We start from the raw sequence: 27402 nt of genomic DNA, 5'->3' as shown, positions 1-27402 counted from the left end.
CTTGGAGCTCGGGGCCTGGCCGAGCGGAAGTGGGCGGGATCTTGCCGGGGGCGGCTGCCTCTCCCAGCGCCACGAAGGCCCCCCCTCCCGCGGTCCCGGAGGCCGTGGCGTCGCGGGGAGCCAGCCTCGGCCTACGGCGGTTGCTCCGGGGGAGCCCCGCGGGGAGAGCACCATGAGGGCCGACTCCGGGACTCGGCTGGAGGAGGGCCCCCCGGTGAGCAGTGAGGGGCGCGTTGGCCACGACGCGTGGCGGGTCGGGGGTGCCCTAAAGCGCATCTACCCCTGGGGCGGGGCCGACGCAGCTCCGCGCATCCGCCCCGTGAGCGTTCGTAAGATTGGACTGGGGCAGGGGCGAGGCCGGGACCCGAACTCCCGGAGCCGGGGAGGTGCCAGGCACAAAGTTTTTCGGTGCTGGACCCCGCGTTGCCACGACGACGCCTCATTTCGTCGCCACCCGGGCCGGCGGGCTCCGCTGCTGCCTGAGACGACCCTTCTATAGACGCCGCCCGCAGGAGAGGGCTTTTAGCCGCCCCCAGAAAAACGGTCGCAATTTCCCTCGGAGACTTTTAATGCAGGTCTCCTCTCATGCGTCCAAACAAGTCACCGCAACCACTAAGGACACCATAAGTGACCGTGACTGCAGCCCCCTGGGCACGGCAGCCCCGCCTCCGAGGCCCCTTTTTCTGCACGGCTAGACTAGAGGTCAGGCCCGGTCCGCGCGCCCCTCGCCCCAGCATCCCCCCGGGACCTGCGGGCCGCAGCGCCTGAGCGGCGCAGCCCGATGACGCCTGCGCCTGCGCGCTCGGCCCGCCGGGCGGGTTTGGCTCCCTGAGCCTGGCGCCGGCGGCCGCCCGCTTTAGACAGAATGGGGAAGAAGCAGGTGGTAAGCGAGCCTTAGTTACTTTTGAGCTAATTGGATGTTTGCCTGCAGTTGCGTCGTCCTACTTTTGAAGGCTCAGAGGTTGGGTTTCTGGGTGGGCGAAACGTCATTTTTGCGGGACTTTTGAAATGGGGAGTTCTGTGGTCTGGGTCCTTGGCTAGAACACGCTTTATAGCATGTGTAGAAGAGCGCTTTCATGTGACTATTATTCTTTTCCAGCTGTAATTTTGGCTACTGAACAGTACTGAGACAGCCTGCCCCGTCCTAATCTTGTATGTTCCATGGAAGCAGGGATCTCTCTGTTTTGTTCTTTAGTATATCCCTAACGCTTAGAACCTGTAGATAGAAAGGAAGGAGTTTTATATGAAATTTAGAAATGGTAGAACAAATTTAAAATCTCCCATCTGATGTCATCGGTACCTCCCAGGTTTCACAGATGAACAGGGTTATCAAAAGATCTGAAGTTACTAGTATGATTTGTTATATTTTTTTGCCAAGTCTGAACTACAGGGTTTTAAAAGAATAGCTTTGTGGTATCTGAGACACATGAAGTAAAGATGCTCTAGGCTTTCACTTACAAGCAGTTTTCTTTTTTACCTCCCCAGCGTCCTCCACGAGCCCTTCCACCTGTGCCAAGGTAAAAATAAGTTATAGTAATTTCATTATTGAGATTTAAAAATGCAAAATTAGTAAAGTGGAAAAATTGACTAGTACCATTTCAAGATTATAATGACTTACAGAAGACTTCCTGAAAATTTTAGGAAAATGCTTCCTAAAAGTTTATAGGTGAAAAATCCTTGAATTCTGAGGATAACAGTTATAATTAAATGTTCTATTTAAAAGGCTGAATGTCAACATGGTAGGATAATGGACCCGTTCTGAATGTTTGTGTCCTGTTTATCAGAATCCTGATCCTCTTTTGTTAACTAGAATAGTTTCCCCAGAGTTTAAGCCGATTGTAATCAGTGACAAATAAGAGTTCTTAATATGCTTAATTATTAACAGACAGTAGGGAATATGTATATGTGGGTTTGGAAAATATTGGGCTTATTTTAGTAGCAGTGTTATTAAACTGTTTATTACTTATAAATAATAAGCTAGTTTGTAAAGTAACTGACATTGTGTAAAAGTTAATTTTATTTTAAATTTGCAATGATTTAAGTTAATTTTCATTCTAACAATATAATAGATTTCTAACTAATAGTATCATTTTTGTCTTTGTTCCGATGATTAAATTTGGTTGGTGTCATGTGAAGTGCTATTCAAGGTGAGTGAATTTACTGTTAATGTAAAATTTTGTAACTATAGTTTTTGGTGTTCAAAGATTAGTTTCGTTCCTTAGTTTATTTCTCTTAAAATTGAATCTGAATGGTATAATTTATAATATGCAATATCTTTTTGTCATAATAATCTTTTATGACTGCCATTTTAAAATTATGGTTGATAGATAATGCTAGATGACCTTAATGTTATAAAAACACTTCATCCCTGACTGGAGTCATCCAGAACATAACTGTTGGCTAGTTTATAGCTCTGTAATAGGGACTGCACCTTCCTTTGTGTCATTTAGTCAGGATAGGCAAGATTATGCTACACTCATCTCAGTGACTTGATATCACACAAGGTTATTTCTAATTAATCTAATTAATGCAAAGTCCACTGTGGTTACAATCTAATGCCATTGCCTTTCACTACCTCTTCATTAATGATGTAGTGATCCAGGCTACTTCTATCCTGTGGTTCTGCCATCTTATGAGGCTTCCTCAGTTGCCACAGCAATGGAAGAGAAGGCTGGAAGTTTACTCACTGGCTCTTTCAATGACACAGATCACTTCTGCTCACAGCCTATTGGCCAGAACCAGTCAAAGGCTACACCTAAGTACAAGGTAGTTGGGAAATGTAGGGGATCAGATGAATATTTGTTGAGCCCTCTTTCTATGTACAGTTTCTAATGTTACTGACCAGCAGTGTGCTATTGGTACCATACTATAGGCTCTCTCTGACTTTGTCAGTTTCTTGTCTTCTTCCCCAATGTGTAGACGTTGGCTGCACCCAGAGAAGAGAGGGGAAAGTCTTCACTGCTAAAAGTTCCCTTCTGACTGTTGTATTTTAGGCAGCCTTTTCTGTTGATGTTCTTTCTATTTTATAGATGATGTTCCACCTAGTCGTCCTAAGAAAAAGAAGCCCAGAACAAAAAACACACTAGGTAAGAAGTTCTTTGTGGTGTGGGATCATAGGTTTTACCAGGATCTCAGGCATGATAGACATCACAGATCAGGGAAAGGCAAGGCCTCAGCATCCCCAAGTCACTGGTGTGTTGAGGGTAGAATTAAAGCCAGCCTGAAGCAGTGGTGGTAGGGACAGGGCATTGGGCAGCCTGGGGCATGTCTAGTAGCTTTCATGTAATAAAGGGTTGTGCCACCTAAGCTCTTACTTCCTCAATGCTCTTAGTCTTTGAGGTCTTTTGTCCCTAGATAACATAAATTGTTTTAAGATATGATTGGCTCCATACCCTTGACCAAGATTCTGGATTTAGAGACACAGAGTTCTCACATCCCTTATTTCAGTTAGAGATTCTCTACATTGGGGAATGAATCTGAAGTCAGGGCCACATCACCCATGTACTAAAGCTCCAATAATGACCAGATTCTATGAACTCCTTTTTGTCCTAGTGACCCACTAATAATCCTGGATGTTGCATCAGTAACTCAAACTCAGCACATTCAAAATCCATCATCACCTTCAACAATAAATCAACTTTTACTTCTCACTCAATTTTCTGTTAATGGAACTCACCATTTTCCCAGCACTCAGACTTGAAACCTCAAAGTCACCTTTAAGTGATCCTTTAATTTCACTCTTTACTTGAGACTTCTCATAAGCCTAAACAGTTTGTGTGGTTGTTGCTGTTTTTTTTATATATAAAAGGTATCATATTCTATATGTAGTGTATTTGCTCCTTAATACATAGATTCGTATGTGTTTTTAAACAGTATCTTCTTAGTATTACATCATAAGAATGTGCCATAATCATTGGTCTGTTGTTCATTTAGGTTATCTCAAATTTTTCACTGCAAGCAATTTTGTAGTTCTTCTACATAAAGTAGTGGGTGGTAGGGAAGAAGAGGTATTTCTGTAGGATGGACTGCTACCAGTGGAATTGCTAGGTAAAGGACACGTGCATTATTGATATAATAGATTCTGCTAAATTGTCTTCAAGGAGTCTTTAGTTATTTTCTTGCCACCAATAGAATTTGAGAATGTCACATTCTCCTTAACAACACTGGACAATATCAATCTTTTAAATTTTTGTGTTAATTTAGTAGGCAAAAAGCAGCTTATTTTAGTTTGTCTTTCTCTAAATACTAGTGAGGTTAAGTATCTTTTCATTTGTTTATTAAAACATTTTTATTTCTTTTGTGAAGAAGACAGGAAAGGGAATGCAATGAAGTAAAACTTAAATCTGCCAAAATGTGTTGAAATTCTGTAAAAGGATCTAATGAGAGGAGAGGTTGAAATGAATGACCAAATGAAGAGATGTATAAATTATTTATTAACTCCGTGTATTCTTAATGACTTTATCATGTGTTAATTTATTAATGAAAGACTAAATAGAGGCTGATAAAAATTCTTAAGGCAGGAGACAAGTAGAGATAGTTTTTTTTTTTGGTGTCAGTGTTTATATTTTCACCTTTCTGAAAGTTCTAAATGTTCTGAAGCAGTTTCTCCTCCTCCCCTTCTTTTGCTCTTCTTTCTAGCTTCCAAGCCCCCACCCCCCTGCTGCCTTCTTTTCTTCCTCAGCCTTTCTTATTCCCTCAACTATTTCTTTTCTCAGTCCAAACTTACAGGTAAGGAGGGAAGAAATCAAGATTTGGGGCACAATATAGGAAACATTCTAGTTACTTTTTTCCCCATCCTTTTAAGACTCAGTGGTCTCTGTTCAATTTTTTCTACTCTGTTTTTCTGTAGCCAGTGCTTCTTTGGAAGGCCTTGCTCAGACTGCTGTTCTTAGGCCATCTGAGAGCAGTGAGCCACCAACTAAAGAGCTTGAAGAGCATCCAGAGGCTCCTGTTCAAAGGAGACAGAAGAAGATGAGGCCACCTATTGGTGTGTGAAAAAACCAAAGTTAGGTTGTGATAACAGTTATGATTTTGGAGGGTATGATAAAAACCTGTCTGCTCCCATTCTTTCTCCATCCATATCCCATAGGTAGTTTTTTTGCTTTCTTCCTTAAAATATTTGCCACTAGAGTGATTCCAATGGCTTAAGTCAAAAACACTTTGCAGGTTTCTTTTGATTATGTATGTAAAGAATATGAGAGGAGGGGAACAAATTCAGGACTAAAACAGAAAGTTCAGATCTCAGTGTATATAAGTATTTAGTAAATGATGAAATGGACATTTTAGATTAGTGGGGAAAAGATAGATTCTGTGTTAACAATGATATAATAAAACAACAGCCAGCATTTATTTATCGAGTTTTTCTATGTCCCATGTGCTGTTCACAAGGTAAACAAAATACTATACCATTTTTTTGGCCCATCAAATTGGCAATGTTTTTTTCAAATTATAAAATCTAGAGTTGATGGGAAATTGGTACACTGTTGAACTGCTGTTAGGAGCATAGATTGATACAGTCTGTCCAGATTTCTATGAATAGAAGTAATTACAACAGCAACAGTAATTAAAGGATGTTAACTGCAACATTGTTTATGAGTAGAAATTGGTAATAACCCAAATATCTAACAATGTGATACTGGCTAAATAAACCATGTCTTATCCAGTAAGTGGAAACCAAATATCCATTAAAAGGATTGTTCAAGTGAAATAGTAACATGGAAAACAATTAGCAATGTATTGTTAAATCAAAAACAAAGGTTATAAAATAGTATGTATTGGAGAGCCCATTTTTGTAAAATACATTGTATTAATTTCCTAGGGCTGGCATAAAAAATTACCACAAACTGGGTGAATTAAAACAACAGAAATTGATTCTCTCATAGTTCTGGAGGATAGAAGCCCAAAATCACGGTGTCTGCAGGGACATACTCCAAAGGCTCTAGGGAAGAATGCTTCCTTGCCTTTTCTGGCTTCTGGTGGTTGTTGACAGTCCTTGGTGTTCTTTGGCTTGTGGTAACATAACACCAATCTCTGTCTCTTCCTTCCCATTTTTCCCTGTGTTTCTATGTCCAAATTTCCCTATTCTTGCAAGAGTACCAATCACTGGATTTAGTGCCTGTCCTAATCCAGTACAACCTCATTTTAATTTGATTACATCTGAAAAGACCCTCTTTCCAAATAAAGTTACATTCACAAGCACTGGGAGTTAGGACTTGAATGAAGCTTATTTGGGGGCACAATTCAATCCAGAACATAAATACATACATATTCACAGTAAAAAGAATGGAAGGATATAGCAGTGTTCACAGGTAGGTTTTTTAGAAGAAGGAAGGAGGAGTGATTTTTATTTTTTCTTTTATTTATGTCATAGTGATTTTTCATGTATTGAGCATGTATGACTTTCATACATGAATTTGTAATTATAATTAGAAAAAAGGGTTTTGTCAGAGTAAAACAAATGAAAGGAGCAGAGATTGTGAGGTTAGGTCACTCCTATTGACATCAGCCCCTGAAAATAATTTGTTACAAATTAGTTTCCCTGACTAATTACTTGTCCTCATAGAAAAAGCAAGTCATGATTGGTTGGAAAAATCATACAAGTAGAGGGAAAGGAACTAGAAAAGTCAGGAGAATGAACATATTTATGGGAGGTAAGTTGAAGTTGGATACCACAGTGCCTGAGGGCACGGGTATCTATGAGGAGGAGAAGAAGAGGGCAGAAGGAAAAACATGATTCTCAAACAAGCTTTACCTCAATGAAATGATTTATTTCATCACCGGTACTAAATATAGTTTAATTAAAACTACCCTTTCAGTAATTCGTTAAGGTACAAATTCGAAAATCAAGATGCATACCAATATCTAGTTTGATGATTTGTGAAAAATGTCTTTACAGAAATGACTTCAGCAGTTTTAGAAAACTTAGGACCCAACTAAGTTTTGGGCCAAAGAGGACCTGTTACTGCCATTCCAGAATGCACTCAGTTTTGCAGGTCCAGCTTTCTAAATTTCTGGACTTTTAAATTTTGTTTGATTTTTGTTTTGTTTTTCTCAGAGTGACCATGGTAGGCTCTACTACTTGTATTGCATTTCTAGCCCAGGCTGTAAGTATTTTATTAAAATAGAATTCTAGTGGCTTGAGAACATTCCGGGGAGCCAGTATTTCCAGGTAGGAAGAGTAGCTACCAGGCTAGAGGGTTCCATTGACTCATTTAAGCTTAATATCTACCCTATGTACAGAAAAAAGTTAACATAGCAGGCCTAAGACTGCTATCCTTAGAAAGGCCTGCTTGCAAGGTTGGCCCTTAACTGGCATCTGGGAACTTGGAGAGTAAACAGTGCCATACACTGATATAAAACTTTTCCTAAATTATAAGGGTGGCTCACTGTGCATTTGTGCACACAATATGATTTATGCTGACCATCTGCTTCCTTTTTGGGAATCTGGAATTTTGCTACGTGCTAGGCCTGTGTGACTAGCCTGCAGTAAAAACCTTGGGCACTGAGTCTCTAATGAGCTTCCCTAGTGGAGACGGCATCACATGTATTGTCACAATTCCCTGCTGGAGGAATTAGTTCATCCAGTGTGACTCCACTGATTGAGGACTCTTAGAAGTTTGTACTTGGTTTCCTTTGGATATTGCTGCAGGCACTTTTTCCTTTTGCTGACTTTGCTCTATCTCTTTTTGCTAATAAACTGTAATTGTGTGTAATCACTTCTGAATCCTTCTAGCAAATCATCAAATCTGGAGGTAATCTTGGGGGTCTCCAACACACTCTGGGTGTTGGTTTACTTAATTTTTTCCATAGTTTGGCATTGCCATCTCAAATTTTATGTTGAAAATTTAGAGGTGTAAAATTTTAAAAATTAAAAATTCATAAGATAGTGAAAAAAACTTTGGCCCAATTAAAATTCTTAAAGTTCTCTTGTCTTACGAAAATCTTGTGTATTACTTTTTGTTTTACCTTACAGTCATTTGAAAACTTAATTTATTTTTATTTTCAGAATTGGAGACTTCCTTCACCCAAAAGAAGACGTCTTTATTACGAGACGAAAATAATATTGATGGGGAGCCAGCTGAGGAGGCAGTTATTCAGAAACCTCGAAGGAAGACAAAGTAAGAATCATTTATTCTTCTAAATATTCTCTGTGGTTACTCTGATGCTTAATTCAGAGCTCCCAAATGGTAGCTTCTCATTAAGTCTTATTATATATTTGTGTCTGTTTATGTCTAGGATATGTAGTAATACAAAATCAGTTAAATCAGTCTAATGGTAAATTTGAAAAGAGTGAACCACTGAGAAAAGTATTAATAGTGTACTTAAATGAAAAATCTTAGGAGCCATCTCTGAAAAAGAGGAACACAAATAGAAGATTTTATATAAGTAGCAAAAAAAATTAGATATTAAGGATATTAAAAAATTAGCAATACTAAAATAGGCTATTGTGATTTATTTTCTCATGTTAACAGAATTCAAATTATGACTATTTTAGGAATAATTAAAACCATTGTATTTTAGCATAGGAAATTAAGTCTTGGATAAAATAGAATGGCACACTTTAAAGAAATACACTGGAAGTTATATAACACCATTGTTTGTATTTAGAAATGACCCTACATATAGTGATCATGTCTATATAGAACTGTATGATTTTAAGGCTGGAAAGACCTTACAGTCACTTCATTTTCCAGATGAGAAAAATGAGGTCCACAGAAATATAGGTGACTTGCTGCACATAGCAGTTAATAACAGATCCATTTGAGTAAAAAAAAAAATTTCTTGATTCCAAGGCTAGGGCTCTTTCCATTATATTCATAGGTAATTCCTTATGTGGGTTTGCAAAAATTCAATAATTATCCATTTTTCTTACATTCTCCCTGATTACAGGAAAACCCAGCCAGCAGAATTACAGTATGCCAATGAGCTAGGAGTAGAAGATGAAGATATAATTACTGATGAGCAAAGTAGTCCAGAACAACAGTCTATATTCACTGCACCCACTGGTGTTAGCCAGCCTGTAGGCAAAGTTTTTGTGGAAAAAAGCCGTAAGTAGTTCCTTGTTCTGGAACATGAGCTTTTAAAAAATTACACAGGATATCCTTTGATCTGGTAATTATACTTCTGGAAATCTGAATGAAAGAAATAAGCAAAAATATGGACAAAAAAATTTTTTTTTTTTTTTTTTGTGACCGGTAAGGGGATCGCAACCCTTGGTATGGTGTCGCCCGCACTGGGCTCAGCCAGTGAGCGCACCGGCCATCCCTATATAGGATCCGAACCCGCGGCCTCGGCCCTCCCAGTGCCGCACTCTCCCGAGTGAGCCATGGGGTCGGCCCAACAAAAATTTATACACAAAGCTAATTATCACATTATTATTCATGAGAGTGAAAACCTGGAAATAACCTAAATGTAAAACAGGAGGGGAATGATTTCAGTAAGTTATGGTTATCTATATAATAAAATATTCTGCACCATTAAACATAACGTTTACGGAAAATTTTTTATTTCATGAAAAAATTCTCAGGAAAAATGAGCATACACACATACATAGTTTGATCTCAACTATAGAAAAATGCATGGGACAAAAGCCTAGAAGGAAATGTGCCAAAATATTAATGCAAAGATGGTTGTTTCTGGGTAATAGGATTACGAGTAATTTTTTAATCTCCTCCCACCCCAGCCTGTTTCTTTGTACTTCGTTGTGCTTTACCAATTCTGCAGTTGGTAGTGGTTGTGGTGGTTGGACAGATAATCATATAAATTTTACAGATAAAATGAAAAAGAAAATACATGATGATACTATCATATTAAATAAGAAATACAACATTATAGCTATATATTCTTTTGGGAAATAGTTCTGACATTGTATCACATGTACTGGTTATAAGACTGGGTTTGCAGTGTGTCTTAGCTCTGGCTGCTATAACAAAATCCTATAGACTGGGTGGCTGAAACAGTAAACATTTATTTCTCACAGTTCTGGAAACTGGGAAGTCCAAGATAATGTACTGGAAGATTTCATTCTTTGTAAGGGCCTCTTCCTGGCTTGCAGATGGCTGCCTTCTTGCTGTGTCCACACATGGCAGAGAGAGAGCTCTAGTGTCTCTTCCTCTTCTTAAAAAGACACTAATCTTGACTGTGATCACCACAAAGAAAAGATAAATGTTTAGGTGATGGATATACTATCTACCTTGAGTGAATCATTGAACAATATATGCATTGAAACAACACACTGTACCCCACAAATACATACAATAAAAAGAAAGGACACTAATCCCATTATGGAATCCTTAACTCTTGTGACATCATCTAAACCTAATTACCTCCCAATAGCTCCGCCTGCAAATACCATCAGATTGAGGATTAGGGCTCTAATATACAAATTTTGGGGGGGTACGGGGACACATTCAGTCCATAACACAGTATTTAGGAAAAAACTACCCAAAGCGTGGTCATGATCATATACAATTCCTATGGATATGCTGCCTAAAGAACTCACCTGAAACATAAATGTTAGTACTTAAAATTTACAATTTAGATTTCATGTAAATTGTTTTAGAATTCTGATTTCATAAGATCCCATCTAAATGATCTTGGAGTACTTGACTAATGAGAAATCTGTGGTCTAGAGAAGCTAACTGACATACCTAGCGTCTTACAGTTGGTAAGTGTAGAAATGGGACTTGAACCCAGGTTTCATGACTTCTAGTCAAGTACCTTTACTAGTACACCATGTGGCATTTAATTTACTTCAGTGTATTTTCAAGCAATATCATTCAGTCCTCATTTTTATTCTTACTTCCCTTAGCACAAAAACTTCCTTGTTATAGTAACTGACCATAAAAGGCAACAGTGGTCTGCCCAGAAGTTGTCTTTTCCTAGGGAAAATTAAGTGTTGCAGCACTCTTTCATCCTCCAAAATACCTGAGAGTTGAGTTTGGTGAGGGTAATTGAAAGAGAACTTTTGCTGCTTCATGAGGTCCATTTGTGGATTGCTAGATCTAGGAGAAGGAGCCTCCTGGTCAATAGTAAAAAGGATAAAGCCCTGCTCACACAATGTTGTAGTGCTGACACTTGTACTGATACTTTTTACAGGAATCTAATTTTTTTTTTTTTTTTCCTGTGGCTGGCCTGTACAGGAATCTGAATCCTTGAACTTTGTGTTATCAACACCACTTTCTCCCAAGTGAGCTGACTGGCCAGCCCCACGGGAATCTTAAAAGAAGTTTATGTAACAACACATTTCTTTTCTGTCATCTCAGAAAGCCATGCTATACACCCTAAGAAATTTAAAGTAGTTTTCAAATAATGACTTACGTTGATAGTATAGGCATTTAAACTCTAATATTTCTATAGTCTTTAAATTAGAATTTTATAGACTATGTCATGTTAAAGGTTTCTAAGCTTTATTCTGAGTTCAGAGTTCATTATTGTATTTCATTAAATATAATTGATTTCTGAAACTGTTACTTTACCATCACTTTTGGGTTGAGAAGAAACTGCATTGACATTGCTTATTTTTCCAAAAGGTGAAAAAGTAGTATGTTTAAACAACCAAAAAAAAAAAAAAAAAGAGCCTTCTGAAACAGGAACTGAGTCAAGGAGAATTGTTAGATAGGAAAACAGCAAAATTTCAGTCTTAGTCTGAGACTTCTTAAGTGTTGAATAATAAAAAAAGACGTAGTAATTGTGTTATATGTTCTCAGGGCGATTCCAGGCTGCTGATCGTTCAGAATTGATAAAGACCACAGAAAACATAGATGTGTCAATGGACATGAAGCCTTCCTGGACCACCAGAGATGTGGCACTTTCAGTGCACCGGGCTTTCAGGTGGCTGCTTTTGTTGGGCTTTTCTTAAAACAGATGTTAACTGGGTTCTGTAATTAAAAAAAAAAAAAAAGTGTTGGCTGTTCAATACCGTTAAAAATAGACAACTTAAAACAGTGGGTAGGTATACTTTTTAAACATCCCATTGAAGTTAATTGATCTTTCTATCAGTCTAAGTAAAAAGAAAAAGCTCATTTTTACTTTTCGTGAAATGTTGAATTCTATTCTTATATGTGGAGAGATGTAAAAAATATGTTAGCTTTATACTTAGCAAGATATGTATAATAATTAAACCCTTTTCCATTCAGGATGATTGGTCTCTTTTCTCATGGCTTCTTGGCTGGCTGTGCTGTGTGGAATATTGTTGTGATATATGTTCTAGCAGGAGAAGAGCTATCTAATTTCTCAAACCTTCTGCAACAATACAAGACCTTAGTATATCCATTCCAGAGTCTTCTCTACTTGCTTTTGTCTCTTAGTACAATTTCAGCTTTTGACAGGTAAGACTGTTGTGACTGTGGATTTCTAACTTTTCTTCAGGAGGAAATGTTGAGCAAAATGTGTCACCGACTACTGACAGTTTTCAAAATAGGATTATAAGATATTAATATTGCTTTGACATTTTAAGCCAGTCTGTTTCTGTTCTTTTTTGGGGGGATGGGACCACTGTGAACAAAATGTCTCCAAAAGCCTTAATTCATTAACTCGTATGTCTAAAATTTCATCCAAATATAATCAACTCAAAAAGTTCCAAATATCATCTTCTAAATTATCTAATCCGGGTACAGATGAGACTCTGCACATTGTATTAGTTTCCTAGGGCTGCTGTAACAAAGTACCGGATACTGGCTGGTTTAAAATAACAGAAACGTATTCTCTTACAGTTCTGCAGGCTAGCAGTCTGAAATCAAGGTTTTGCCAAGGTTGATTCCTTTTTGGAGGGCTCTGAGGGCAACTCTGTTTCATGCCTCTCCCCTCACTTGCAGTGGTTGCTAGCAAACCTTGGCATTCCTTGGCTCATAGATGCATCACTTCCATAGCTGTCTCTGTCGTCACATGGTGCTTTTCCCAGTGTGTCTCTATGTCTGTGTCTCTTCTCCTCTTATAACAACATCAGCCGTTGTAATCTAATCCTAATGAACTTATCTTAACTTTATTACATCTGCAAAGACCTGTTTTCAAATAAGGTCACATTGACAGGTATCAAGGGTTAGGAGTTCAGCATATCTTTTTGGGAACACAATTTAACCCATTAATAAACCCCTATTATAGCCTATTCATATGGGTAATAGAAAGAGGTAGAAGCTAATGAAATTTTGCAGATCAAGTTTAATTTACTTCTTCAGGATATTTTAACTCCAAAAGAATGTTGCCTAAAATAGTCTTCTAGTTAGCTGTTTTATGTGGCCTTTTAAACTAAGGCATTCTTTTGTGTGTAAGTATATAGTTTCTTAAAGCCTTGTAATGGACAATATATATAGTGTTAGAATAGAGAAGGAAAAAACTATAGTCAGTGAAGTTTTGTTAAGAAGTTTACAGTGACACTGTGACAAGAAGCTTTTGTATTTTCTAGGATTGACTTTGCTAAAACATCAATAGCAATTCGAAATTTTTTGGCCTTGGATCCAACAGCTTTAGCATCTTTCTGTGAGTAAATAGTTTAATTTGATAACTATGTAATACTTGAGTTATGCTGTAATTTTGAACCAGGAAAAATATAATTTTATTTTTAGAAAGGTTTTATATTTTTGCTAATTATAAACATTACCTATGGGTGTTCAGTGAATTTGTAATTAAAAACATGGTGGGCATAATTTTGATAGAATTATTTTTCAATAGAGAATCATCTAAATAACTTCTAAAAGTTTAATTTTTTCTATATTATTTAATTTTTAGCTTTTGTATTTTCTACTTGACATTAAACAGATTCAGCTGGTATAGCCTTTTAGTAAAAAAATGTTATATCTTTCTGATAACTTGGAATACATTTTGTTCTAAGTTATTGGAATATTAATCAAATTAGTTTTAGGAACTTGAGCAAGTCATTTAATTTCTTAAAAGATCTTCTAGGTTCTTGTCAGTTTTAATGGTGAAATGGTGAGCATCTCAAAAAAATCCTTCTGCACCTGTTTTCTTGAAAAATAATATCTAGCCTATTGGAATTTATCAAATGAATTTCTTTTATATCATCGTTCACTGAAGTACAGATTATTTTTTACCTTAAAGTAATCTATTAACTCAAAATAAACTGGGTTGTTAAAAATTATTGGTAATTTCATTTGTCTTTTTCTCAGTGTACTTTACTGCTCTTATACTATCTCTGAGTCAGCAAATGACAAGTGACAGAATCCACCTTTACACACCTTCTTCTGTTAATGGTAGTCTCTGGTAAGAGTTCACCATAAAATCAGCAATTATTACTGGTAATAACGGCAACGGTGACAGTAATGGTACTTTTCTTATCCTTCTACTCTTTTTCATGTTTTTATCTCTACATAATAATGTAGGCCCTGTTTTTGTTTACAAAAATATGGCAAGAAAATACCTATTCTTTTGGTTAATGGATAACTACTGTTATATACACCTGCATTTTTAATGAAATGTCCTCTTTTTTAAAAATCTGTTTTAGATCTTTAAGTTATGGTTCTAAAATAAGTCGTCACATGATAGACTGGAAGAGCTCTTATCCCTAGTCAGGAAGCCTAATACCCCAGAACAGTGATGGGAGTGGGTAGCCGGGATAGATTGAAAAAACCAAGCAATGCTAGAAAGAGAGCAGAATGAGGAAGGCCAGTATCTGCAGATCAGTGGCCAACCGTGAGGCTGACAGGATGATGGGGATTCCAGTTCCTGAAACTCAGAGGGCCAGTCTTTTTTGAGAGAGTGACTAGGGGCATGGGACAAAGAGAGAAAGGAAAGATACTTCATTGAAGAGTAGTGCCACGGTAGTTGAAACTTTCAGAAAATTATTGGGGGAACACTGACTTTCCATTTATACTAATGTACAGAGCTGATCTGTTTAGAGTTTAAATAACGTTTGAACCCTTGTTCTCATGATATGTATGGTGAATTTTGTAGGGAAATTATATTTTATTTTGATCTTATTTCTCTAGGACAGGACTGATTTTTTTTTTTAAGTTCATAAAACAGATACATTTGGATATATGAACCAAAACGAAAACAGTTCTAATGAGTATTTCTATGTCTTTAGGGCAGCAGAAATTGAGGAACAGATTCTCCAGCCATGGATTGTGGTGAATCTGGTGGTGGCTCTTCTGGTTGGATTATCTTGGCTTTTTTTGTCGTATAGGCCAGGCATGGATCTTAGTGAAGGTAGTATAGAAAAAATAGTATAAGAACATTCTGACATCTTCTATAATGATTTTATAAATCTTCTTTTAATGGGTATAGTTTATAATATTCTAATAACAAAGACACTTAAAATAAAATGGTACAGGAAGAGTGAAAGTAAGTTGTGTAATGGAATGCCAAGAGAAGCAGGAAGAGTGCCTAGGAGAGCTGGAGGCTGGATGTACTTAATGAGGGGCTTCTGTGTCCCTTGTGCATATTCAAGAGGTATTTCTTCTCTTGGAACCGTTTAAGTGTGATATATAGAAAGTCTTTGCTCTTCACCTCTCTTAGTCTCCTTCTGATGAAAGTACCTTTTAATTTCAAAAAAACCATGCTTTATCTATGGGAGTCTCTCTGTCAGACACACATATTCAAGTGAATTATTCAAGTTTTATTCAAGTATTCAAGTGAATACTTCCTCCTCTCCTTGTCACATATTTTTAAGCTTTCATTGTCTACTCAAGTGTTTAGTAATCCTACCTTTAATGTACCCAGTGTGCAGTAAGATTCACTAATCTCTAATCCCAAGACCCTTTTGGAACACCTGAAAAAGAAGAGTCATCCTTTAGCACTGCTTTAGGGACTGCTTAATATTTGTACTATAAATTATATTTCCTTGGCAAGTGTCCCACAATTTCACCCTTAAATCACTTTTATGGATATTTATGGACTTGGGTTATTTTGTCACCTCTGGCAGAGCAATGGAGATGCAAAAGATTACTCAGAGCCCGTGTATTCAGAGCAATGAGAAACCTGAAGGGACCGCACCAAGGGAAAACTCCTTCTAGAGAGGAGAGCACAGGCACAGCCCTGAGTCAGTTTTGGCTTCAGTTTTCTTTCTTTTTTTTTTTTTAATTTAATTTTATTTTGTCAATATACAACATGGTTGATTATTGTGGCCCATTACCAAAACCTCCCTCCTCCCTGTCCCCCCTCCCTCCCAACAACCTCATATCTGTTCACTTGTCGTATCAACTTCAAGGAATTGTAATTGTGACTTCTTCTCTCGTCCCCCCCCCCCAGCCCGGTTTTTGTGTATTTATTTATTTATTTTTAGCTCCCACAAATAAGTGAGAACATGTGATATTTCTCTTTCTGGGCCTGACTCGTTTCACTTAATCTAATTCTATCTAGGTCCATCTATGTCATTGCAAATGGCAGTATTTCATTCTTTTTTATAGCAGAGTATTCCATTGTGTAGATATAGCATATTTTCTGTATCCCCTCATCTGATGATGGACATTTGCACTCTTTCTAACTCATAGCTATTATTGTAAATCGTGCTGCAATGAACGTTGGGGAACAGGTATACCTTCCACTTGATGATATCCATTCCTCTAGGTATATTCCCAGCAGTAGGATAACTGGGTCATATGGTAGATCTATCTGCAATTGTTTGAGGAACCTCCATACCATTTTCCATAGAGGCTGCACTGTTTTGTAGTCCCACCAACAATGTATGAGAGTTCCTTTTTCTCGACAACCTCACCAGCATTTATCATTCACAGTCTTTTGGATATTAGCCATCCTAACTGGGGTGAGATGGTATCTCAGTGTAGTTTTGATTTGCATTTCCCGAATGCTGAGTGATGTTGAGCGTTTTTTCATGTATCTGTTGGCCATTCATATATCTTCGCTTGAGAAATGCCTATTTAGCTCTTTTGCTCATTTTTTAATTGGGTTACTTGTTTTTTTGTTGTAAAGTTATTTGAGTTCCTTGTATATTCTGGATATTAATCCTTTGTCAGATGTATATTTTGCAAATATTTTCTCCCACTCTGTTGGTTGTCTTTTAACTCTGTTAATTGTTTCTTTTGCTGTGCAGAAACTTTTTCATTTGATATAATCCCATTTGTTTATTTTTCCTTTGGTTGCCTGTGCTTTGGGGGTTGTATTCATGAAGTCTGTATCCAGTCCTACTTCCTGAAGTGTTTCTCCTATGTTTTCTTTAAGAAGTTTTATTGTTTCAGGATGTATATTTAATTCTTTAATCCATTTTGAGTTGATTTTAGTATATGGTGACAGGTATGGGTCTAGTTTCATTCTCCTGCATATGGATATCCAGTTCTCCCAGCAACATTTGCTGAAGAGGCAGTCTCTTCCCCAGTGTATAGACTTGGTGCCTTTGTCAAAGATCACATGGTTGTAGGTGTGTGGGTTGATTTCTGGATGCTCTATTCTATTCCATTGATCATTGTGTCTGTTTTTATACCAGTACCATGCTGTTTTGGTTATTATAGCTTTGTAGTATAGTTGAAAGTCAGGTAGTGTTATGCCTCCAGCTTTACTTTTTTTGTTCAGAATTGCTTTGGCTGTGCATGGTCTTTTGTTATTCCATATAAATGTCTGAATAGTTTTTTCCATTTCTGAGAAAAATGTCATTGGAATTTTGATGGGGATTGCATTGAATTTGCATATCACTTTGGGTACTGTGGACATTTTCACAATGTTGATTCTTTCAATCCAAGAGCATGAGATATCTTTCCATCTTCTTGTGTGCTTTTTAATTTCCCTCAGCAGTGGTTTGTAATTCTCATTGTAGAGATTTTTCACATCCTTGAATAACTCTATTCCTAAGTATTTTATTTTTTTGGTGGCTATTGTAAATGGGCAAGCTTTCTTGATTTCTCTTTCTGCATGTTCACTATTGGAGAATAGAAATGCTACTGATTTTTGTGTGTTGATTTTGTATCCTGCTACTTTGCTGAAATCATTTATCAACTCCAAGAGTTTTATTGTAGAGGCTTTAGGCTGTTCGATATATAGGATCATGTCATCTGCAAACTGGGAAAATTTGACTTCGTGTTTTCCAATCTGGATGCCTTATTTCCTTCTCTTCTCTGATTGCTCTGGCTAGTACTTCCAACACTATGTTGAATAGGAGTGGTGAGAGTGGGCATCCTTGTCTAGTTCCTGTTCTTAAAGGAAAAGCTTTCAGCTTTTCCCCATTCAGGATAATATTGGCAGTGTATTTATCATATGTGGCTTTAATTATGTTGAGATCCTTTCCTCTATACCTAACTTGTAGAGAGTATCATGAACGAGTGTTGAATTTTATCAGATGTTTTTTAAGCATCTATAGAGATGATCATATAGTCCTTTTGTTTGATTTTATTGATATGGTGTATCACATTTATTAATTTGCATATGTTGAACCAACCTTGCATCCTGGGATGAATCCCACTTGATCATGGTGTATAATTTTGCGTGTGTGTTGATTTATTCTGTTAGCTAGTATTTTATTGAGGATTTTTGCATCTTTATTCATGAAGGATATTGGCCTGTAGTTTTTTGTTGTTGTTGTTGTATCTTTACCTGGTTTTGGTGTCAGGGTGATGTTTGCCTCATAGAATGAGTTTGGGAGAATTGCTTCTGTTTCAATCTTCTGGAATAGTTTGTAGATAATTAGTATCAATTCCTCTTTGAATGTGTGGTAGAATTCTGCTGTGAATCCATCTGGTCCTGGTCTTTTCTTTGTTGGGAGCCTTCTGATAACAGCTTCAATCTCTTTTATTGTTATTAGTCTGTTCAGATTTTCTACAACTTCTTGGCTCAGTTTTGGTAATTTGTGTGTGTCCAGAAATTTATTCATTTCCTCCAGATTTTCAAATTTGTTGGCATATAGTTGTTTAGATTAGTCTCTAATGATTCCTTGTATCTCTGAGGTGTCAGTTGTAATATCACCTTTTTCATTTCTAATTTTTGTTATTTGGGTCTTCTCTCTCCTTTTTTTAGTTAGCCATGCTCATGGTTTGTCAATTTTATTTATCTTTTCAAAAAACAACTTTTTGATTCATTGATCTTTTGTATCATTTTTTGGTTTTCAATTTCATTAAGTTCCGCTCTGATCTTAATGATTTCTTTCTGTCTGCTAACTTTGGATTTGGATTGTTCTTGTTTTTCTAGTTCTTTAAGGTGAAGTATTAGGTTGTTCACTTTCTATCTTTCTTTTCTTCTGAAGTAAGTATTTTATGTGATAAATTTCCCCCTTCGTACTGCTTTTGTAGTATCCCACAGGTTTTGGTATGATATATCATTATTTTCATTAGTTTCAATAAATTTTTTGATTTCCTGTTTGATTTCTTCTTGGACCCATATGTCATTGAGTAGAATGCTGTTTAATTTCCACGTGTTTGTATAATTTCCAGAATTTCATTTATTATTGATTTCCAATTTTAATCCATTGTGGTCTGAAAAAATACATGGGATAATTCCAATTTTTTAGAATTTGTTGAGACTTGATTTGTGACCTCACATGTGATCTATCCTGGAGAATGATCCATGCGCTGATGAGAAGGATGAATATGCAGAGGTTGTTGGATGGAATGTTCTGTAGATATCTGCCAAGTCCAATTGGTCTAGTATGTTGTTTAGATCTTGTGTTTCTCTGCTGATTATTTGCCTAGATGATCTGTCTAATATTGCTAGTGGGGTGTTCAGGTCCCCTGCTGTTATGGTATTAGTGTCTATTTCTTTGTTTAGATCTGATAGGGTTTGCTTTATAAATCTGGCTGCTCTGACATTGGGTGCGTATATATTTATGATTGTTATGTCTTCTTGATGGATGAATCCTTTTGTCATTATGTAGTGTCCCTCATTATCTCTTTTTATGGTTTTTAGTTTAAAGTCTATTTTGTCAGATATAAGAATAGCTACTCCAGCTCGTTTTTCATTTCTGTTTGCATGGTAAATCTTTTTCCATCCTTTCACCATTGGTCTATGTGACTCTTTATAGGTGAGGTGGGTCTCTTGAAGGCAGCATATAGTTGGGTCCTCCTTTTTGATCCAGTCAGCCAGTCTGTGTCTTTTGATTGGGGAATTTAATCCTTTTACATTAAGAATTGTTATTGAAAAGTGTTGATTTACTCCTAGCATTTTATTGATTTTTGTTTGGATGTCTTAAGTGTCTTTTGTTCCTTTCTTTCTGATTTATTGTTTGTCTTCTGTATTTGTTGGTATCTTTGGTTGTAGATACTTTTTTTTCCCTCTTCATTGTTGGCATTTTGATTTTACTAGTGGGTTTTGATTTTTCTTGAGTTTTTATGGCAGTGGTAGTTATTTTTCAGGTACCAAACCCAGAGCTCCCTTGGGAATTTCTTGTAGGGGTGGTCGTATGGTAGTGAACTCCTGCAGTTTTTGTCTGAGAAATATACCATTTGCCCTTCACTTTGGAAGGATAGCCTTGTGGGGTAGAGTATTCTTGGCTGGCAATCTCTGCCTTTTAGTATTTTGAATATATCATCCCATTCTTTTCTGGCTTTTAGGGTTTGTGATGAAAAGTCTGATGTTAGTCTGATTCGGGCTCCCTTATAGGTGATTTGATGCTTCTCTCTTGCAGCTTTTAAGATTCTCTCTTTGTCTTTGAGTTTTGCCAACTTGACTATAACATATCTTGGAGAAGACCTTTTTGAGTTGAATACAGTTGGGGATCTTTGAGCTTCCTGGATCTGAAGATCTGTGTCTTTTCCTATACCTGGGAATTTTTCCCCCATTATTTTGTTGAATATGTTTTCAATGCAATCTCCTTTTTCCTCCCCTTCTGAATACCCATGACTCAGATATCTGAGCTCTTTTTTTTTTTGTTTTGTTTTTGTTTTTGTTTCTACTTTTTTTAAAAATTTTTTTTTATTTTATTTTGTCGATATACATTGTAGCTGATTATTGCTCCCCATCACCAAGACCTCCCTCCCTTTTCCCTCCCCTCTCCCCCCCCACAGTGTCCTTTCTGTTTGCTTGTCGTATCAACTTCAAATAATTGTGGTTGTTATATCTTCTTCCCTCCCCCCCCCCGGTTTGTGTGTGTGTGTGTGTGTGTGTGTGTGTGTGTGTGTGAATTTATATATTAATTTTTAGCTCCCACCAATAAGTGAGAACATGTGGTATTTCTCTTTCTCTGCCTGACTTGTTTCACTTAATATAATTCTCTCAAGGTCCATCCATGTTGTTGCAAATGGCAGTATTTCATTCGTTTTTATAGCTGAGTAGTATTCCATTGTGTAGATATACCACATTTTCCGTATCCACTCATCTGATGATGGGCATTTGGGCTGGTTCCAACTCTTGGCTATTGTAAAGAGTGCTGCGATAAACATTGGGGAACAGGTATACCTTCGACTTGATGATTTCCATTCCTCTGGGTATATTCCCAACAGTGGGATAGCTGGGTCGTATGGTAGATCTATCTGCAATTGTTTGAGGAACCTCCATACCATTTTCCATAGAGGCTGCACCATTTTGCAGTCCCACCAACAATGTATGAGAGTTCCTTTTTCTCCGCAGCCTTGCCAGCATTTATCGTTCAGAGTCTTTTGGATTTTAGCCATCCTAACTGGGGTTAGATGGTATCTTAGTGTGGTTTTGATTTGCATTTCCCGGATGCTGAGTGATGTTGAGCATTTTTTCATATGTCTGTTGGCCATTTGATATCTGAGCTCTTAAGGTTGTCTGATATCTCTCTTAGATTTTCTTCAATGTTTTTAATTATTTCTTCTTTTTTTTTTTTATTGTCTGCCTGTGTTATTTCAACCTGCCTATCTTCAAGGTCAGAAGTTCTCTCTTCTGCTTGTGCAAGCCTGTTGGTTAAACTCTCTGTTGTGTTTTTTATTTCATTGAATGAATTGTTCAGCTCGGCAAGTTCTGCTACATTCTTTTTCAGGGCATTGATTTCCTTGTACATTTCTTCTTTCAGGTTCTGTATTCTTTTCCTTGTTCATTGTGTTATCCAGCTGAGTTTTCTTGTATCTCATTTAGTTTCCTTCGAATTATCTCTAGGAATTCCTTGTCAGACATTTTAAGGGCTTCTTGTTCTATAGGATCTAGAGCTTGAGAGTTATTACCCTTTGGTGGTGTACTTTCTTGATTTTTCATATTTCTGGTACCTTTCCTTTGATGTTTAGTCATTGTGGCAAGGGATTTCATGGTCCACTATTTTAACACTATTGTCTGGCTAGGATGCTGCTGGGGCTGCCGTTTTGGCACAGCTGCCTCAGTGTCTGCTCAGTTGCCTGCTGGCGCCTTGGGCATGTGGTCACCTCAGGTATTGGGCCTCTCCGGGGAGGGGCCTCTCTGGTCAGCATGCACTCGTCCGGGCTGGGGATGGGGTTTGGTGGTGGCAAGGCCTTCCTGCTAGGTTGCGTGCTGGCACCACAGGGTGCATGGTCTCTGCGGGACTTGGGTCTCTCTGATGGGGTGCCTCTCTGGTCAGTGTGCACTTTGCCGGGCTTGCGATGGGGTCCGGCAGCAGTGAGGCCTACCTACTCGGTCGTGCTCTGGCACTGCGGGATGTGTGGTCTCCGCGGGACGTGTGGTCTCCGCAGGACGTGTGGTCTCCGTGGATCTTGGGCCTCTCCGGCGGGGCACCTCTCTGGTTGGCATACACTCAGCCGGGCTGGGGATAGGGTCTGGCAGTGGCAAGGCCTACCTCTTCGGTTGCGTGCTTGCACTGCTGGGTGTGTGATCTCCACAGATCTCTGGCCCCTCCGGTGGGGCGCCTCTCTCTTGGCTTCAGTTTTCATTGTAAGGACAAGAAAGTTACAGAAGGAAATCAGATGGTTAATCAATCATAGTGAAAACATAAACAAACTGACTACATGACAATCTTCATTAAGCAGGTGTAGTTTAAAATAGTTCAAGCAATTTTCCATCAAAAGGGGTCATAAAACTAAGCTATGTGACGTACAAAAGGAAACAATGAGATAATCACCAGAGCACTTAACTCGCCAAGAAACTCAAAGAAACAGTTTAGGGCAAGATGTGGAACATCCCCCAGGTGCTAACTAATCTAGCAGAATATCCTTGAAGATTTTAGCTTACATACTTTCCCATCTTTTAGGTTTAGCTGAATCAAGGGCAACTGCCCCCAGAGCAATCACTTTTCATCGTGCTTCAATTCTCTTATCTACATCAAAGGCTTTAGTCCTGTGAAAGTTTTCTGGTCTTTTTCAATCTTAGCATTTCTATGTGTTTTTCTAAAGGGTTGTGGTTTGACCCCCTACAATAGAGGCTTTGGCCTTCTAAACTACAGGACTTTGATCCTCTAAACTACAGGCTTTGGCCTTCTAAGCTACAGGCTTTGGCTTAAACTAAGGACTTTGGTCCTCTAAACTACAGGCTTTGGTCCTGCAAAATACATGTGTTTTATTTCTATCTCATCCTTAGCCAATATCCTCTATATATTTTATTTTATTTTTGATTTGATCAACTAATTACAACCTGTCTCAGAAGTCTTAGAATGGCAAATCTCCCCAACATTTCCATTTATAAAAACCAAGATAAAAAATGTAATCTCCTGTGTATTTTCATTCATGAATGTACCTTTATTGCATTGTGATTGTCGTGTTGCTCCACTGAATATTCTGTTGCTTTATTCCTTTTGATGTATTTAAAAGTATTTTTAAAACGTCTTATTAGACTTTAGGTATTTTGCTGTTTTTTCTCACTCAGTATAGTCTTTGTTTATTCAAAGAATTTTTCATCTAATAGTTATATCAGAGGACTTTATTTTACTAGATTTTTAAGGTTTTCTTTTTCTATATTTTTAAATTTATTAATAAATTACAATAAATTGTGTGCTAAGTAATAGTTGAATGTAGAAATGTCAACTAATAACATTCTACACTGTGGTTGGGATTCATTCTGCATCCAGCTGGCTTGTGTAGTCTTCAGTCTAAATCATAAAGTATGTATTACTTGGTAAATATTTCCAGAATTCTGCTCACTTTTAGGGCCATGTGGCTGTATAACATTTTATTTCCATGTGGATAAAAAAATAAATATAAAATGAGGATGATAATACCTAGCTTGTTGGGTTGTTTTGATGATTAAATGGGATAACACATTTAAGATACCCTGACACACACCTAATGTTAGTTCCTCTCTGACCCCTACACTTTGGATTATATGATCACTGTAGAATTAGACTTCTTAGCTGTTTAATGATCCTGGATTCTCCAAGTGACTTAAATTTCCTGGTAACATTTATATTGTCTCCGTTACACATGTTTTGTTTTTCAGGGGCTTGTAATAAATTTAAAACTTGAACATTTTAAAATGAAAAATTGTACATTTGTTACTAGCTTACCTTTTAAATCAGATTTCACTGTCAAGAATTCCTGCTTGTACTTGAAGGCTTTCTATTTGTATATTTTGTCCAAAAAATTTTTGTATATATTTTTTATTTTGTATATTTGTATATTTTGGCTTTCTATTTGTATATTTTGTATATTTCAAAAAGCAAAGCTATAAAACTCTTTTTGAGGTACTAGGAAACCATTTTATATTATCTGTTTATTTCTTCTCCAGAGTTGATGTTCTACTCTGATGTGGAAGAATATCCTGATAAAGATCAAGGAATCAAAGTCTCCTCATAATGCCAAATCATCTTTAAAGGAATAATGACCCAGTATTTTTCCCATTTTTGTTTTTAAATGTATTTTTATAAGATGTGTATATGTAAATAATTTGTAACTGATTTTTGATTATATAATACTGAAAAGTTTCTCAATATTATGGAAGATGTTAACATTGTATCTGCTATTTATACTCAAACATTAATTTTTATAGCATTATCGTCTTAGTAACAAAGGAGATAATGAGCTAGAAACTAGGAGGTGAGAGTGTGTATTTTCTTTTCTCTCAAATTAGTTGTATTTATAATCATTATCTTAAGAAGCACTAATTCAGAAAAAGCCATAACTTTAGTGTTATAAAATATATATCAGGTTTAAACATAAATTTAGGGAATAAGTAGAAAGGAGAAAAGGCCTTTATTATTTATTTTGAGGTCTACTTTCTGAATAAATTGAAATATGAAATTTGTCTTTTCTGAAACTGGCTTAGTGATTGTGTATCACACAATAATTATAATGTAATTAGGTTGAAAGATGCTTTACTTCATGGCTAATAAAAAGTATATGTAGTTTTTTGTTTGAAAAGTTTTATAACCTACAAACTTTATTTCCTTTTAAAATCTGTACCAGTGGTTTCCATATCTGGTTGCACATTAGAATCATTTACATAGCTTTAAAAAACATATGTAGCAAAAGAGAAGCTGAGGAGACCAAGAGCTCAGAGGAGTAAATGAGGGGCCTGTGAGTTTGTTGGGTTAACATTCCCATTTAATCTCTGTAGTACCCTTTCCTCTGTCTCTTTTTTTTTTTGAGTGATAAGAATTATGAGTAGAAATTCACCATCCCTATTCTCAAGCTCTTTGTCAGAGAGATCTTTGGCTGTCCAGGAAATCTTGCTGTTGGGGAGAACGTCTCTTCAGAGCTGTATACAGTGGTGCCTCAACTGGTATCTGTGAGACCCTAGAGCTCAAGACAATGATAATACTTCCTATGAAAAAAAGTATCTCAAAGGCTGTTGAGCACATCAATAAAACTATTGGGACTGCCCTTATTAGCAAGCAACTAAATGTTGTGGAAAAAAAGAGGACTGGCCAATTGATGATAGAGATGGATGGCTCTGAGAAAGGTCTAAATTTGGCGCAAGGACTGTGCTGGGAATATGTTGCTGTCTGTATGGCTAGAGGTGCTGAAAAAGGTTTCCCCTGCTGTCACAGAATTGTGAATCGGCTGGCAATTCTGAAATTCATCCTGTCAGTTCCAGCTTTCACTGTGATCAACGATGGTTCTCATGCTGGCCACAAGCTGGCTGTGCAGGAGTTTATGATCCTCCCTGTCAGCAAACTTCAAGGAAGCCATGCTCATTAGAACCAAGGCTTATTACACCTGAACAGTGTCATCAAGGAGAAATAGGAGACAGCTGCTACCGATATGGGGGATGTGTGGTAGGCTGAATAATGTCTCTCAAAGATGTCTACGTAATGTCCCTGGAAACTGTGAATTTATCACCTTACATGGCAAAAGGGATTTTGCAGATGTGATTAAGCTTATGAACCTTGAGATGGGGAGCTAATCCTGTATTATCTAGGTGGGCCCAGTGTAATCTCATGAATACTTAAAAGCAGAGAACCTGTCATGTCTGTGATCAAAGAGATATGCCAGAGAGTTATGATGTTGTTGGCTTTAAAAATGGAGAAGTGGGCCATGAGCCAAGGAATGTGGGTGACTCTGGAAGTTGAGAGCAACCTTTGGCTGACTGCCAGCAAGGAAACAGGGATCTCAGTTTCACAATTGTAAGGAACTGGATTCTATTACTCCCAAATGAGCAAGGAAACAGATCCTTCCCTAGAGCCTCCAGAAAGGAATACAGCCTTGTGGATACATTGATATTGAACTGGTGATACTCAAATCACACTTTTGCATTCAGAACTATAAGATAGGAAATGTGTGTGGTCTAAACTGCTAAATTTGTGGTCATTTGTTATGGCAGTAAAAGAGAGCTAATACAGGGCTGGAGAGAGTTTTGCTCCTAATATCTTAGAGAATAAACAAGCCTGGAGCTGCTACGGAATGCAATTGGGAATGCTGGCTACATTGATAATATTAGAACTGGCATGAGCATAGCTGCCTTTGAATTCTTTTAGGTCTGGACTTCAAATTTCCTGATGATCCTAGCAGGTACATAATCCCCAAGTAGCTGGTTGATCTGTACAAGTACTTCATTGGGGAAAACCTAGTAGTATCTAAGATTCCTTTGACCATGTACACTGGGAAACAAAAGAAGTTAACTGCTAATGTATGTCTCCAGAAGGCAGGGAATGGTCTCACACAATGACTAACTCGAGGTAAATTGCTAAGGATGTGGATGAAAATTCATGCAATTTTCTCCAGCTTGTAGTGGACCAGACTGGCATGTAAGCTGGTCTAGTCCAATTGGTAGGGCATCATGGTTTCTCATTACTCACTTACTTAAGATACTTTCATTGCCAACCTGTTGGTGAGGCTCTGCACTGAACAGATATCACAGGGGCACCTTGCTGATCTGAGCCCTTGGCCATGTACAAACAGCTCAGTTTTCTAGAAAGAAGTCCTAGCCAAATACACTGTGGACAGGAAAGCCCCTGAAATTTTCAAGCACTAGCCAGTTGAGTAGACCTTTCCTCCTAAACTAAATAAGGGAAGCTCAAAGCATCAGACCAAGACTCATAGGGCCTTGATATTTAACTCCATTGCCGTGATGTTCTCACTGCCTAATTAAAGTTGCTACACCAGAAGCCAAGCTTGATCAACTGGAATCCCATTGGAAACCCTAGCCTTGTCATCACACGATTGGTTCAAAGTCATCATTTTTCTCTCTTTCTCCCCACATCAAGTGTGG

The 27402-nt window shown here is 37.6% G+C and overlaps 1 protein-coding gene and 1 pseudogene across 1 annotated transcript; both read left to right on the top strand.

The window, feature by feature from the left end:
- Positions 1-815: 815 nt before the first annotated feature.
- TMEM237 (transmembrane protein 237) lies at positions 816-25072 on the top strand. The gene is made up of 13 exons (XM_063091442.1): positions 816-883; positions 1486-1517; positions 2137-2147; positions 3030-3086; positions 4850-4987; positions 8006-8117; positions 8890-9047; positions 11709-11832; positions 12138-12329; positions 13403-13476; positions 14124-14217; positions 15041-15162; positions 24481-25072. The coding sequence occupies exons 1-13, from the start codon at positions 866-868 to the stop codon at positions 24546-24548; spliced, it is 1200 nt and encodes a 399-aa protein (XP_062947512.1). The 5' UTR covers positions 816-865; the 3' UTR covers positions 24549-25072.
- On the top strand, positions 24621-27330 carry LOC134369651 (alpha-enolase-like; annotated as a pseudogene).
- Positions 27331-27402: the final 72 nt, after the last annotated feature.

This window comes from Cynocephalus volans, chromosome 1 (genome assembly GCF_027409185.1).
Source record: "Cynocephalus volans isolate mCynVol1 chromosome 1, mCynVol1.pri, whole genome shotgun sequence".
Taxonomy (NCBI): domain Eukaryota; kingdom Metazoa; phylum Chordata; class Mammalia; order Dermoptera; family Cynocephalidae; genus Cynocephalus; species Cynocephalus volans.
The sequence above is the reverse complement of the archived record's forward strand: the minus strand, read 5'-3'. Positions and strand labels throughout refer to the sequence as shown.